The sequence below is a fragment of the Scomber japonicus genome, chromosome 7 (assembly GCF_027409825.1).
Source record: "Scomber japonicus isolate fScoJap1 chromosome 7, fScoJap1.pri, whole genome shotgun sequence".
NCBI classification, from domain to species: Eukaryota; Metazoa; Chordata; class Actinopteri; order Scombriformes; family Scombridae; genus Scomber; species Scomber japonicus.
The window spans coordinates 7,479,021-7,496,144 of NC_070584.1; the positions used below are offsets into that span (position 1 = coordinate 7,479,021).

The 17,124-nt window shown below is 39.5% G+C and overlaps 1 protein-coding gene across 1 annotated transcript; it reads right to left on the reverse strand.

Moving 5' to 3' along the window:
- Positions 1-3,431: 3,431 nt before the first annotated feature.
- hs2st1b (heparan sulfate 2-O-sulfotransferase 1b) lies at positions 3,432-16,733 on the reverse strand. The gene is made up of 7 exons (XM_053322593.1): positions 16,083-16,733; positions 10,629-10,867; positions 7,416-7,501; positions 6,655-6,793; positions 6,462-6,559; positions 4,987-5,144; positions 3,432-4,818 (listed from the first exon to the last, which is right to left on the reverse strand). The coding sequence occupies exons 1-7, from the start codon at positions 16,204-16,206 to the stop codon at positions 4,592-4,594; spliced, it is 1,071 nt and encodes a 356-aa protein (XP_053178568.1). The 5' UTR covers positions 16,207-16,733; the 3' UTR covers positions 3,432-4,591.
- Between the last annotated feature and the right edge of the window lie 391 nt (positions 16,734-17,124).

Sequence of the window (17,124 nt, forward strand, 5' to 3'; positions counted from 1 at the left end):
AGACATTCATGGCCCCCAGAGGATGAATCTGATTGACTTTGGTGATCCTTGACTTTTCTGATCATTGACCATCCTGAGCCACCAGCTCTCAGTTGTCACCAGTGAAATATTTCAACATCTACTTGGGACAAGATTTTATACAGACGGAGCACTTTGGTAGCCAAGTAGTTACTGTGCATGCCACGTTATCACAACGTCCCTGGTTCGACTCTGCCAAGGGACCTTTGTCGCATGTCATTCCCCTCTCTCTTTCTCTGTGTTTCCTGTCAGCCTAGAGGCCAGCTACTTTCAAATAAAGGTAAAAATGCCCAAAAAATAAATATTTTATATATACATTCATGGCCCCCAGATGACATATCCTAATGACCTTAGTGATCTCGACTTTTTCCTTAGTGCCACCATGAGGTTCCCTTTTCTGGTTCAGTGAAAAACCTCTACAAATTTTGGGTGAATTGCCAAGAAATCTTTGTTACACCCATTTGTGTTCCCCTCAGGATGAATTGTCATCACTTGGGTGATCCCCTAACTCTTAATCTATCATCCTGCATTACATTATTACATTACATCACCTGCCAAACCAATGATGTGACCCCTCAGCCTCAACTGTACTTCATGTTTAGGATTAATTAGCAAACTAGGGGACATAGTAATGAATTATACCTGCTAAAAAGGTATGTTAGTATTTTCACTGTGGGCATTAGCATTGAGTTCAGTCTCACAGAACCCCTAGCATGGCTATCCTTTAATGCTATAACTACCCTTTTCACATCGTCAAATGTCAATGTGTTACAGGCTAGAAGGCAAAGAACCATTAATGGATGAATCTGGCAATGCTTTATGATGGTGATGGCTTCCATCGTTTTCTCCCCCCATCAACTGCAATCTATCATCTGCACCAGGCTCCAGTAAAATAGGAATATCAGGAACACTTGAGGTTTTCTTGGCCCAGTGCCTCTGACATGCTGGCTTAATTTTACCTTCCATTTCAGCACGGCGCATTTACATAAAACACAGCGAAAAGTAGTACACATAATGGTCCCCTTTGGCCAAGTGCTTTAAGGTCCTGTCCACAGTCCCAGTGAGGGGCAGTCAAGCTGCCTCTGCTCTGCTCTGTTTGTTTTATAGAGCAGTAGTGAAACCACTTTGAGGTCAGCTAGCTGCAAAAACTGTGCTGGGTCTCCTATGGTCCGCTGAAAAAAAAAAAAGAAGGTCCAAAACCAATCCAGAGGGCCATTTGGAGTAGTGCAGCCAACTTTCATTGACAAAAAGAGGTCATTATTTTGTGCACAGCTTCGGCAATAACAGGATCAAATGCTCTGGATGGGTTGTAATGGAGACATTGTACTTCTGTTCGGGCTTCTGTCTTCTCCTGTTAACTCCTCTTGCAAAGGTGGCACTGCAGGAAGAAGCACATCATTAAAAAGCAGCCCAAAATGTCTCCTTTTACAACATGCATCAGTACGGGTGTTCCATTTGCACACCCTGAATTAATTTGAGTGTTGTCATTATGCAAGTACAGCACAAATTGTCCAAGACCAAGTGAAACTATTTATAGCTATCACAAGGCCTGAGAGCCAAGTGTGCCTAATGGTGTAATTTGTATTGTTAATGGTAATGCACTATTAGTTTGTTCCATTTGGCTTTGCACAGGTGCATTAATGGGGCTTGGTGAACCGTTTCAGTCAATCCAAGCGCCAATGCTGCTCTGTGGAGGCTTTCAGTAGGACAGCTGCGCCCTCTAGTGTTTTACAGCGGTACAGCAAGACAGAAACGGTCCCAAACACTTGAAACACAAGGTTGAGAGAGAGGCAGGTTATTTTGCTGAAACAAAAGACAAAGCTTAAGTAAAATCAAATAGATGATTGTAACTGGAAGACCTGAACAGTTACAAAAAAAACCCAAAAAAGTCAGCAACAAACAGCTCCCACAACTGTCAAACAACAACAAAGCAGGATAGACTTTTGAAATATTGTGTTCCTAATTAACCTTCAAGCTCATCAGCCACAATCAATATAGAGTGTAGCCTTTTTTTTCTAATTGAGATGAAGTAATTATCAGACTGTATTCATCTCGTTAATGAAACAATGTTCCAATATGCCTGCAGCAAAACTGTTAATTGAGTTCTATTTTCTGAGACGGGCAGGCTCTCCTTGTGTCCATGGTCACAAAGCGTTAAATATGGGGTTGGGGCCTTTGTGCTGTCTCTGTGTAGACACAAGAACAGGCTGTGGACTGGTGGAGCGTGCTACTGCTCTCTCTCCCTGCAGACACTCTCCCTCCCTCCTGTCTATTCTCCCATCAGAGAGGAGGCAAGAGTTGGTAATAACGCTGACTTCAGCAGATCATCCCATCCCAGTCTGTTATTTCACGGTTTCGGTGGTTAAATACTCCCTGTTGAGTAAGATATAGCGGGGCAATTATTCTGTAATTATGGAGCCAGAAGACGAGAAATGGATTCAAGAGTTACTGGGCTCAAGTAAATCACTGGAAGAGACCCCAAAAGGGTGCAAAAATGAACTGGATTGTCCACATATGGGAGTAGTTGTTCTCCTATGTCCTTTATGTAATGTTAAATGGACTGCCATGAACTTTGGCGCACACATTTATGTCCCCCTCAATTATTATATTCATACCTGCTGCTGCACACGGTCTTGTTAACAGAGAACTGGTATTAGAAACTGTGCGCATGGAGTTTGAAAGATGTTGGGATTTACAACGCCAATAAAAGATGCTTATGAGTTGCAGTATGGGAAATGTAGGATACAGGGTTATTGGAGCTTTACCCATTAAAGTCAAAGGATCCAAGTCATGTGCATTGAGTTTGATGATTGTTTTGGCCACATTAGGCACAGCAATGTCTGTCAGTACGCCTCGTTTCAGACTGAAAGGTCTTAAGAGCTTTTGGATTGTCATGGAATACGGTAGACATTCATGGTCCCCCTAAGGATAATCTGAAATAACTTTGGTTCATGTTTTATCCAACTTTCCCTCCACCACCATCATCAGACTTAATTTGTCCAATACTTTGGTTTATGACTAAATATCTGCAAAAATAATGAGCAAATGTTAATGTTAGCCTAGCAACACGATAAACTAAGATGGTAAACATGGTAAACCTACCTCAACATCAGACTACACATTCATGATAGCATGACTGGAGATTTTTAGTCTGGTTAACAGAAATTCTGCGTTACCAACTGGCAGCTAGCAGTATTTAAACTCACGAGGAGATTTTCCATCTTAAGTGATGGCTGTCTGAGGGCCCCCTTTAAAAACAACACTGCAGGATTCAAAAGTGCTTTCTCTCTGTAAAGTAATGCATGGCATCAATGTGTCAAGCCACCTCCTGCCTATCAATGCCATCATGAGCCATATGAGACAAATAACTTGTTGTAAATACAGTAAGAATAAAATGAGTCAAGACATTTGCAGTTGAGTATTTATGTTTAGGCTGTTAATGTGATAAGTATGAAAAAACTAAAATAGAAACTGTGGTTCATAAGAATACACAAAACAAGAGGAAACATGATTGTAAAATAACTGGAAATTGCATAACAAAAAAAAACAAAACAACCCCCAAACAAACAACAAAAATAGTCTTAATAAAGGCACTATCAGTTCTACCTCTCACTCCCTTTCTCTTTCTGTTGCAAATGGTCCTGTGCATTGTCCATTGTTTAACCCTGTGTTCAGACATTCTGTTAATCTTTGATTAATACCTTTACCCTGCTCCAGCTGTGGTCCATTCATAAGCTAAAAAACAGCAGCTGTCCCGTTATATCAAAGATTTACATCATCATTTCTCTGTGATAAAATACTGATTCGATGCGGTAACATGTAAAAATTGAGAACATCTCAGAGGGATAAAAAAGTACTAGTCACGCACCAAAAGGATGCAATGGTTCGTTCCATTTTCTTTTGCTACCATTTGGTCCAAAAAATGTATCATGTTCGCAGCATGTCAATACAGAGTGTGTAAATGCAGCATTGATTTTTTTCTTGTTTTTTAACAGTTATATTATCTGTATTTGTAAACGTACTGACGCACCTAAAATGTAGTGTGCAAAAAAAAGAAAGAAAGAAATAGGCGCTCAGTTTTCAACGTTCAATTAGATGAGATTCTTTTCTGATCTATCAGCGGATAGAAAAACTTCAAACTAGTCGAGGTTGGTGTTTTTTATCTCAAGGTTCCACCCAAATACCAAACACATGACCTTGTTATAGTAGATAAAATGGACCGCTGCTCATGTTTGGGTTTTGATATGTACCACATTCACCGACTATTTCGCTCCGCTCTAGACAGGAATTCTTTCTCACAGTTCAGACTGACGGTTTATCCGTGTTAAGTTTTCTCAACAGCTGCAATAGCATTTTTAAAAAAAATAGACACACTCCCAGTAGAAATACCACTGTACAGTCTGAAAGGGCCTTTTCTGTATCATAACAAGGTTGGTTAACATTTGAATCCCAGAAATGAATCCAGCATTCACCAACATGAACATCACTTGGTTTTTCTCTTTTCCTCCCAGTGTATTTGACTTCTTATAGAGTCTCTGTGCAGCCCCTTGTCCCTCTTTTTCTGGCTACACTTTTAGTTCACTTTGGGGTAGATCTTTTCATAGAAGAAGCTCTGGGCCAGTACATAAAGTTCTCCATCCTTTTCCCTGACAGCGTGGGCACGTACAAACTGAAACTGTTCAAGTGCAAACTCATAAAACTCATTTTCGATTTTCCAGATGTTGGACTGCTGCAGTTTGGCGATTGTCTCTTTGGTGAGGGGCTTCTTCTCGGTGGTCTTCCGCAGATGGGATTTCTTTCCTGTAGAAAAAAACAAAAAAGGTCGAATGAGTCTGTCGGTCTGAGCAACAAAGGGTTACTGCTGATTGGTAGAGGAGCACAGCTGGAAACGAAATATTCAATAAACATTTTTGGAGTGGCAGAGTGGAGGCTGTGAGGTGATGTGGCTGATGTGGTTTGTGTTTGTACCTGTTCTATAGAGGTCTGTGGCTCCTTTGAAAAAGCGTGGGAGCGCCGCCTCCAGGATCATGATGAAGTCTTCCAGCTCCTCGGTTACTCCAACCAGCAGGTACTCATTCACCAGGTTGTACTTGGCCTTTTCCAGAGCCCATCTACTGCCCACATTCCTGCACGTAAGACAGCACATAACATAATTGAATAAATCTGGGATCATTTGGTCGTCTACTGTGTCAATCCCAGGGTCTGTAACCTGGAGGAAGTTCCACTTGGGGTATTTTCAAACCTCTAACTGTTCAGTCAGTCATGCTGGGACTGGACACTGGTTGGTTTCCACCTTGCTGATTTTGTTGATTTGAATTTGTTCTCTGATGCAGACCAAAACAACTGTACCTAAACACATAGTGTACATTTTTTGAGGATGTGGTTCCTGTGTTTATGTTCTTCCTCCCGCTCCAAACACAGCTGATCAATGAGCAGAATGAACATTCTCACGACTTGCATTTTGGTTTTCTTGGATTTTTGCCTGTATTAAAAGAAACCAAACCAAGAGGAAAACTCACCAAGTTTACCAACTCATCCACTGATCTGCAGCGGTGCAAACAAACTAAAGGTTTGGAAACACCCTTAGTCTGACTCTCTTTGAGTAACCTCGCCAAGCCTAACAATGCTGATCCTGGTTATCTGCTATCATTAAGCTGCTTATCAACTCAGCTCAGTTACTCTCAGCTTTCAAATCCAGCTCAAAGAGTGTTCATATGAATGAGGCAGTTCTAAATTACACGCTAATCACACACAAAATCATTACAACCAGGGCAGAGATAGAAAGGCAAAACTTGTAGAAAAGTTGGATCAGAGAGGTGGTGAAAAGTGATATTAAGTGGGATGAAATATACATATATAACATTATCACAAAACTAGAACAGACTAAGAAGCTGGGTCAAGTTTTAATTTCCTAATTGTTCAAAGAAAGGCTATAAAAATTGGGAATTATTGTAGGCTTTTTAAAATATGCTTGGCATGTTTAACATGTATAAGTTGTCTAGATTGAGTATGGAAAATCATCATTCATGGATAATCAACCATGATGGACATTTTGATGTTTCTTGTCACATGATGAACAAACTATTAAAAAGTAAGATGAGGCTTTTCTATTGACAAAGCAAAGAGGAAAAACTACAGATTCTCTGGTAAAAAAAAAAGGTCTATCTGATACATTCTGAAATGTTGCATGTTGAGCTCAATCAAACCTGTAGACTTTTTTATCTAATAAAAAGATAACATAACATGTATGTATATGCAGTAAGTCTTCTTTACAGTTATGATCTCTCTCTGAGACTTAATACTCACTCAGAGTGCAAAAAGTGTTTCTTCTATTTCTGACATAATTAACATGGTGCACAGTGCATCTATAGAAATGTCTTGTGTACTGTGATGGGTCAGTGGGCAGGCTGTTGACACATGCGAGGCGGGTGCAGCCTACTCACCAGCACTCTGAATGGTGGCCGCAGAAGAAGGGGATCTGCAGCCAGAGCTTCTCTGGAGCACAGTCAGAGCCTCCGGATGAGACGCACTCATCAAAAGTCTGGAAGGCAAAATAGAAACACTTGTTATCATAAATCAATGTGGCAACAGGCATCAGGCCTTGAAACTAAATATGAAGGATAAATGAAGGAAGACCTTTTTGTCCCCTTGTTTTCTTCGTTTGAGGCCGGGCCTGTAGTCATCTCCGAATCTTAAGAAGTAGTAGTATGACACCAGACGCTCTATGGGGTCCCGTACCACATTTATGTACATTGGCTTAGCCTTTACTCCATATCTAAAAACACATAGAAAAAGTTTGATTCAAATATTTGAAGTGAACACACAAATTAAAATATCTGCTAGAACTGCTCTGTAACCACTGGCTCTACATGGTATGTGATGTACAATTGAGTGAAGCTTTGTATTTTGTAAATATCCTTTGTGCTTTCTGCTTTGTTATTGTGCTGTTATACGTTTTAATATTGACCCACTGGAGGGACTGCAGATGAAAATGAGCTATAAGATACAGTACATCAAAAGGGTTAGGGTTGTACTACTACTACACTGGTTGAAAGTCAAAATGACATGAGGCCATGTAGCAGCTGCCTTCGTGCGCTCAGTTCATTGTGTGTTTAAAGTATCAACTTTTCCATCAGGATAAACAGTGGCGGCATCAAGGAGAGACAGACTGCAAGTTAACAGAATCTCCCTCATTGAAGAACACTTCCACCATTAGGATAATTACCTGCGATCACTGAAACGATAGTGTCAGGGGGGAGATAAGGACAACAATGCTATTAATCAACACTAAAGCACACATTAGCAATCAATACATGACCTCCCCCTTTATCTGCTTTGTTAACTGTTTGTAACTCATCTGGATATTAATGGTGTTACAGGAAATGAAGGGGCCTTACTTTGAGAAGTCCAGATAAGCTACGTGGCCGTGGTAGAAGCCGGGCTTCATCTCTCTCCAGGAGGTGACATTTCTGACAAAGCGCACCTGTAGTCAAAGATAATGGGGACTAATTATGGAGCAGCAGGGAAAGTCAGGTAAATGGAAAAACACAGCGACAACAGAAAACACTGAGAAGTTAAAGAAGAGTCAAGCCTCATGAAAACCCTTTGTACAGTTGTATTGTTAAGTGGCATGTACATGTGGTTTACAGGGACGTCTAGCATTTTATGGCAAGAGAGAAATGTGTTTAACATTTGTTTATCAAACAATTCCACTGGGAACCTTTAATAATTATAATGACTTCATCTCAATGAATTTTAGTATGCTAACGAAATTGCCTAAAGCTAAACTTCCATTTACAGGTGTTTGACAGCTTCTTTTTTAATTGTATTTTATTGGCCTGACAACTTCTACAATTCTGCAGCTGTTAGTAAAATTCTCACTGACTCCTGCGATAACATGCCATGAAAAGTTGTATATTTATTTATATTGTTTCCTAATACGACCGCTGGCACTGATTTCTGGCAGCAGGACTTAAAGATCCGTGGTGTGAAATGATTATTTTTTACTATTTTAGGACTGTTGAATATAATCATTTCCTCCTCCTCACGAGCTGGTTTTCATCAGGTTGAAACGTGCAATTTACACAGGTTTTTACAGAGTTCGATGAGTCCAACATGAAACACCTGTACTAGCAAAGCTCACAGAACTAAGTAGAAGACGTTTTGGATGAGGATATGAAAATGTTCCTTAAATGACTTCCATTGACTCTTCCCATTTTCAAGCCCATTACGTGGACGGTGTGCGAAAGGAAGCTGTAAAGTATAAAACTAAAATCACACCACTTTAAATTTACGTAGGTTTTTATGCTGCAGTTGTTCGATGGAAATGAAGTGTTTCAACAGCTGCGTGATGCTTCACATACATGTGCCTCAAATGGAACCATTTTCCATCCACTACCTTCTGGCTTTAAATAGGCTTTCAACAGCATAGCACAGCACCTCCATTTATTACTGTTATCTTTGACACACACTCTGCGGTTTTGACGGAGTAAAAATATGACAAATTCAAAACATAATCGCCATTTTTGGCTAAGCTAGATGCTATTATTGGATACAAATTTGAATGTTCCTGCTATAAAATGAAGTTGGGCTCTGATGTGGCGGCAGACTGACTCTTTCCCCTCGTCTCTGTTTCATTGTGTGCGATGGAAACAGACTGTTAGCGAGGTGGGGGTTGAGGATTGGGGGTTGGGGCGGCAGCCTGTTGTGAGATGGCAGACAGGATATTACCTTGGCGGTAGCGGATAAAAATAACACTAGCGTAGCTTTGGGGCATTTACACTATGTGTCCTGAGCTGCACTGACAGCAATATGAATGCACCCAGGTTAACAGCGGCTTTTAAACATGCAGGAGAAAGATACTAAGTACTGACTAACAACAGCTGTAACTAGATTTTACTGTTATAGTTTCCTAAACATTCACCAAGAGAGCTGAAATGTTTCATCCTATTGATCAAAGAGCAAAAATGATCTGACTACAGCGAGCCAACACTGATTCTTGGTAAACATTTCTACAACTAAATATCATAATTATCATTCTGTTAATTGTGGCAGCAAAGATGCTGAACACAGATAGTGCCAAAAACTTTCAGTTTAATTTCTCTCTATCTACAGTGCAGTTTGAAAGTGTTGAGACATTGATGTGTTTTTCATCGTGTTGTTTTACTCCTCAAGCGCTTTGAATTTGAAATGAAAAAAAAGAAAAAAAATACCAATGAGTTCAAATTTCCCCTTCACTCAAAAATGTGTTTTGCTTCTTGTTACTTTAGTTGGATGCTTTAGTGTGCAGAGTGATCGATGTGCAGAGTTTTTAAAGTAGAAGGCTTTTATTCTAGGGTTGGGTATCGTTTGAGATTTTTCCGATACTGATGCTGAAACGATACTAAGCACAAAATGAGGTTCAACTGAGGCAAGTTTGATCTCTTTTAACAGATTAAAATATACCTAAATATATATATATAGAATTAAATACTATTTACAAAATGAACATACCAAATTCACATTATGAATAAAACCTAAACCAAAAATAGAATAATTTAACATAACACTAGCGCAGTACTCGTTAAAAACATGCCAGTTTGGAAAGGACTGATTGCCTATTATTTCTCGAGCATCCTGGAAGAACATACACACACACACACACACACATACAGTATCTCACAAAAGTGAGTACACCCCTCACTTTTTTGCAAATATTTTATTATATCTTTTATATATGAGATACTGTATATACACACACACACACACACACACACACACACACACACACACACACACACACACACACACACACACACACACAACAACTGAATCTTAAGGGTTCAGTAAGTTGCAAAATAGTCTTTAAAAACATGAAAAATGAATTGCGGTAAAACCGTGGATCATGATGTTTCTATGAAAAAAAAAATCATGGTGTAATTATTTTGCCATATTGCTCATACTGTCCATCATTCATCTAATGTACTTGAACTCTACACTGAACCTTGAACACCTGACCTTCAATGAATAGGACTGGGATAAGGAAGAAAAAAAGGTGGCACTCTGATAGCACCGACAAGAGTCAGCTATTCTGTGACCGTTTGTCTCATCCTGCATGGTATTCTACATTACACTGGCAGATGCTATTCCAGATGGTTGCAGAAATAGAACAGTAACAGAATTAACTAACAAACACTGCTGGTGAACTTTTACATTACACAGATGTGAGGTAAGATGGGACTCAAAAGCAAAAGAGTATTAAAGCCACATTCATGTGAAAATGTTTCATGTTACAACCAGTGTGGAAGCAGCCACAACAATGGCCTATTTTTAATTCCAGATCTTCAGTTGCTGATGATCAAAGTGGCCACAAGCCTGTCGTAAGCTGAGCATTCGTTATGCCGACCAAGGACTCTTCTGTCTTTGCTTCTCTGTTGTATTAAGTGCAGTATTATTAGTATTAGGATGGAGACGTGCTCCTATTTCGAAATGTTTGGTGGAGTCAAGTTTCTGTCTAGCAAAAACTTTAGAAGACCAACTGTATGAAGAGTTAAGTATCTGCAGTTAATAATGCTGCTTTCATGTTCTATATGGAATTTTGACAACCTTAAGATAACAGTCTGTGGTCTTACCTGGTCCTGTAAAGACATGACGGGGTTGTTTTTGGTCGTATTGATGTGCAGGACGTGGAAACGGTTCTTCCCACACAGGTCGTAGGCGATGTTAGTGAAGGAGGTGCTGGCTGTTTTGGGCACTCTGTTGTAGATGATGACCATGTCGTCTTTTTCTGCCAGTGGTGATAACTCCCCCATGATCTCTTCATTGTGACGATGCTCCACCTCTGCCACCTCGTGTCTGGCTATAGTACGTTCTGAACAGAGAGGAAACATGATATTAAACGTCACTGATCAGACAAATATACCAAACTTTCGGCTGTTTCCAAATGTTTTAAAGCTGAATCAATTTAGTTGTTAAATTTCACGCTTGTGGTCATCATGAACTTGGCTTTTAAAACACTTTTTGTCTTGTACACTGGCTGGATTTCTCTGCTGCCTGGATTTCGTAAACTGATGCTTATTGCTATTCTCATCCACGGAGAAAGGCGCACAGTAGGCGTGAAGCCGCCACCACAACAACAAGGAAAGACAAAGGTACATCTATTGTATAAATGAACAAGTGGTTTTAAAATGAAGGCCAGCGAGGCTTGTTAACACGCCTTAATTAAGGGAAAACAACACAGTCCTTGAAAACACAATAACATCGAAACAAGTAATTAAGCTTTTGATGAGAATATTGACAGGAAGCATAATTAAAAGTGTTTTTGTTTTTTTTCTTTCCTCTCTGCAATGTTAATTAAAAGCCAATTACTGAGATGGCCTTGTGAGTGTCATTTGGGCAGGCGGCGTGTTGCTCGGTGTAATGCAGGCAGGTGTCTGACATCGTGAAGCGAGAGCGTGGCCACGTGTCTGCGGGGATGTTTGCTGCTCTGCGTCTGTAAGGCAGATGGGTGGTCTCTTGGCCTTTATAATTACCCTCATCTGCACAGACATCATGCAGTAAATGTGCATATGGTTACTCACTGCTCGCTATTTTAAGATTAAACGCAAATTATCTTCCTCTTTAAACTACAATCAGTATAATGTGAACTCCTTTCTCTTATTTCTTTAGCTGAAATGCTCTTTAAAACTCCAGCAAGCAAAGAGAGAATATAGAGTACAGGCTGTACTTCAAATGAGAGTCTTTCTTTGTCAATGACAGTCATCGCAGCAGTGAGTGACAGGCAGGCAGGACGTCTTGTACTTATGTTCCTATCAAACTACCTTACTTGATTTATTCTTCAGTCTTAAGGCATGTCTGATGTGTCTGAGTTTTATTAAGTGCCTGTTCAGACTGGGCTGATTGATTGGCCTCCAGCTGCTGCTTCACCGCATAGAAAAATTAATACACCATTCTATTACACACAAATGATACAAATAACAGGTTAATTACTCTAATAGTAAATACATGTTCTCATTTCAAGTAGAAATAGATTAATGTGCATCTTAAAATAAGGTGGATTGATCATATTGGGCTACTAGATCATTCCCATTTTCTGTGCCTTCAGTTTGGATTTGAGTAGGTATTTTTGCTCCAAAGATTTGTGCTTTGTCTGTGGTGGTGCTTCACAATCACCATGGTCACAGTCATTATGTATTTGGGCTGTTAGCACTCCCAGAAGGCGGGTGACCTCGGTACTCCCTGCTGATCTGCTAAAAGTGCTGATAATGCTGATAATGCTATGTTTTGTGTCTGGACACAGGGTCACAGTGTCCATTCGTGATTTAAAGCTCTGTTTTTGTTCCCTACTGTTCTCTGACACATGTCACACCTTGTCTTTGGTCTCTCCTTGAAATACAGGAGTCAGTAGGCACAGCCCTTCATAGTTTATTAATAAAAAACATATTGCACTAAATTCGACACTGCACTCCCTTTGCTCCCCAACAATACCCCTGCCATATGTGGAGTCAATCGGATAAATGGTTGAAGAGATACATGAAGGACATACAGAGAGAGACAACTTGCTTTACATAGAGACATACACTGATAAACCTTATGCCACCCATCATTCAGCCCCATTCAATTGCAATACAATAGAAAATTAGCCTTTTTTGTACTACAGTACAGGTTGTTGAGGTGTTCAGGTGGCCGAGTGGCTAAGATGCATATCATATCACTGCAATGTCCCCACTTTGTCTCTGACTGGGGACCTTTAGTCCATGTCATATTCCTCTCTGTTTCCACACATTTCCTGTCTGTATCAATGCTGAAATGAAACAGCATAGTCATGTGTACATCCACAAAACTTCAGTGGAAAAAATAAACGTTCTTCTGATTTGCATATGGTTTGTCTTAGTCGTATTGCCGTACCTGTACTACGTCGTGCCATACAAAGAAATGAAGAAACTCCCACCGAGCAGGTCTTATCTCAAACCCATGATTGAGATTTTTGTCACAAAAACTGATCACAGCCTACAAAAACTTGTCTTCCAACCTGAAGTATGTCGCAGTAAAGTAGCTACTAACGTTAGCTAGCTTAATGTTTGTTAAATTGCAGATGAACATTTTAAACGTAATTGTATGTGCTTGTAGTATCATAGTTGCCATTTTTAAACTGTTTAAAAATATGGCAACTGTTGCAGTGCAGTTGAATGATTAAGTTGACTTTCTGTTCATGTTTTTTATACAATTCGTATCAGAGAGTCCAAGGTAGGGGTTAGGTGTGTTGAAATGTAACGGTGTTCTGAGGCTTCTTGACTTTATGTGTTTATTTTTGAGCTATAAACATGTCTAAAGCAGAATCGCATCAGTGTATTGTATAATGACAATAAAGCTACTTTCCTGTATTTTCTGAGATATTTTTAAATACTTTTACTTAAGTAATTGTTTAAGCAAATACTTTAGTACTTTTACTTAAGTAATATTTTGACTAAGCTACGTTTACTTGTATTGGAGTAATATTTGACAATGAGTATCTGTACTTTTACTCAAGTAGTGAAGTTGTGTACTCTGTCCACCTCTGTGTACAAATAAGATAGAAGTCAAATTTTCAATCAGTAAAACACAAAAAATACTTTGAAAATAATGAAGGTGGATTCTGATTCTTCTGTTTACTATATTGAATATGAGTCAATAGAGGCTTAAGGTCCAGTGCTCTCATTTCTAGCATCATCCTGTTTTTTTGTGTTTTTTTTTTACAGGCATCCGCTTCAGTCTATAAAAGCTGCTTGAATCACAGAGTTGGAGCGGAATAGCTGGCAGTCTCTTAAGTGAAATCCCAGCCAGCCTGCTCTTACCCACGAGATGAATTTAAATAGAGAAGCCATATTCACTGTAAGTAAATTATAACCTTCCTTGCCAACTAGTCCACTTTAATCTACTTATGACATTCAGTACTTCCTAAACACTTGAGGTCTGCTATACAGTGCATGTCCACTTCCTGGAGTCCAAACAGAGAAGCTACGTAATGACCCCTCCAGGTGTTAAGAGTTGGGAGTCAGTGCAGTAAAGCGGGCTTAATGTACCTGTATGGACTTGGCTGTATGTTAGTGAGAAGCATCTGCAAGCCTGAGGTGTGGTGTTGAGCAGACAGGCACTTTTTGAATTTGAATGACACGTTTAAATTAATAAGACTGATTCATTTTGCCCGGACAAACTGTGACATCTCAGCCAAACAAAGATGGAGCAAGTAAATCCAGACTGAGTGGTTTGATCGTAAATCAGATGATTAATAAGTGAATGACGTGTTCTCTTTCGGGAACTTTCATTTAGTTAAAAGATAGATCTTTACCTGCCTTACAGGACGTGTTGAGCTTGAGACTGTTAATGAAGGAGTATTACAAAGAAAAGTGAAAACATCGAGGTTTGAGGATGTCCCCAACAGTTTTGTTTTGTCAAGTCAAAAGATAGTTAGTCTGAAAATCAGTAGAAAACCAAAGACACCAGAAACTGGAATCAGACAATTTGAACTCTATTGCCTTCAAAACCGACTCAAAGCCATGAATTGATTACCTATCCCTAACCCTTATATTGGTGATTAATTTAATAGATCATAACTAACTGACTAGTTTACTGACTGATCATCACCACTCTATAATTAAGTGTAATTTTAAGCTATTGGTTAAATTGGCATAGTTCTGGTGCTTAATGTGCTCCTTGGCACTATTAAAGGACCAGTGTGTAGTAACTAGTGACATCTTGTGGAGAGTCTGCAGATTGTAACCAAACATGTAGGAGAACCTATCATGGCTGCAAAACCCATGAAAAACGTCAAAGGTTATCTCTCGAGACAGTGTTTGGTTTGTCCATTCTGGGCTGCTGTAGAAACATGGTGGAGTAACATGGCAGGCTCTGTGGAAGATGACCTGGGTTGCTTTTCATCAAACTAACGTATCTCCTTGTTTCTCTCACTTTCATCAGTGTCATCCTCATCCCCCCCAGCCAGGGTACGAGAGACACAGTGAAGAGATGTGAAAATGCTTACTTCAGCGTCATTATAATGAGACGACAACTACTCAGGAGGCACAGCACCTCAAGTTTAAACTTAAGATTCATGTACAATCATTAACACTTTAAACTGTTACTTAATCATTTCTACATAATGATTGCTAGAAGGAAAACACCTGATAAGTATACCAATTTTTATCATTTGATTATAGATTCATAGCAGTGTCTGGCTGTCAACATCCAACTATCTAAAAATGTTAAATACTGAAAGAACAGAACAGATGTAGAATGCAATAAAAACAGCTGCAGTCTGCATAATATGTTTAAATACAAATATTGCTTATCAAGTTTATGAAAGTCTGACATCCTTTTCAGGCTCAGGATGATTTTATAGAGACTCAGTTGTCATATAGTCCTGACGTAGCTGAGAGTGCTTGAAATGGAAAAGAGTAAAGCAGAAGCTTTTTGGCTCAAGAAGAATCATAAAAAAAGTTACAAGAGTTTTTTCATTGATGCATGATTCAATATGTTTTATGATGAGCTGCTGTTGATGCTTTCATTCCTGGTCCAAATGTAGTTTTCCTAAACTGCTGTATTATGACAGCAACCCCACTGTTTACTGCCCTGTCAAATCAGCTTACCAATCAATAAACACATTACATTAAAGGGTTGCTCTTCTCTAGTAAATACAAACATTCACAGAGGATCCACCTGTGGTTCCTCATTCTCTCCTCTCCTCCATGATGGACAGAGAGAGAGGGAGAGAGAGAGGAGGGAGATGGTTTCCGGGTCAGGGGGGAGAGAAGACGTGAGGAAGCATAAATTAGCCTAATGAAAAGCAAACCTGCTCCTTATGTATATATGTATGTATGTATTGCTCGTTCTAAGGGAACATAAAGACTCTTGGTTTAAGGTGATTATACACTAATTAAAACACACTTATGAATACTCTATTCTATGTTGTGCCATTAAATCCTATGAATCTTAAACTGGTCATTTACTCTTTGACCAACATGTTTGTATAGTACACACAGCATTAAATCCAACTATTATCAAGCAATAACCTCTGTTTACACAATCCAGCACTCTTGTTTTGGTCTTACCGAGTCTGGTTCTGGACTCCTCCAGTCTCTGGATCTGGTTCTCAATAAACAGCACGGTCACTGCAAACGCCAGCAGAGCCAGAAGCTGAATCTTGGGCGGCATCATGATCCTTAAAAGCCCCATCAAATAGAAAGGAGAGTCATACCGCGGACACTACTCAACAGTGAAGGTCTCAGGTCCACTGCTAATGGCTAACCTAACGAAGGAGCTCTCTGTTAGCGTTCAACAAATCAAGATAAATGTCTCTAACGTTAGCTGTTAGCGCCATGAGAGGAAACGAGGTTAACTTAACGTTATCCAAACATTAGCCTATGTGCTAACTAACGTTATAAACCCAAGTAAAGCTCATGCTAGCGTCGACTTTGAAAACCAACACGCAATTTTTAATTATTCATGTGAACGAAATTGGACACCACAGTTGAGAAAAGCCCGTGTGAAGACAGTCTAAACAGAGTTGAGCTACGTGCAGTGGATTGTTGCTGCAGGTAGCTTTGACTAGCTGAAGCTTCTTTGTTTACATATAACAGGATCACAACTCAATGATACAGATGCAGGACGCCCCCTATTGGACAGGGGTGTCATGACAAGAAATTGTTAAAAAAAATGTTTTTAAATGTTGAAAAATACAAACAAAAAAAGCATAAGCCCAAACCTTCTTATTCATCTCTAATACTCTTTATCCTCTTCAGCCATACTACCGCCTTTTACCCCCGTTTAATCTTTTTATTTTCTCTGATCTATCACCTGCTCTCAGCAGTCGTTTTAAGCTCTGTTCCCGCCCTGCCTCATTAATCTTATCTTACATCTCCATCTCTGTATGATTTAAAATGCAGAACATGTTCTCAGTATTCCATAGCTACATTACACCACTGACACAGATTTGAAGGTCTCTTTCCAATTAAATACAGAGGGTAGCGAAACATGTCCTACAATGATGTCACTCAGGTTCAAAGCACAGTCTCTGGTGGTCAGAAGGAAATGGAACAAGTTAACCATGGTTTTTTGACCTTCACACAAATGCCTCTTAAAATACATACTAAT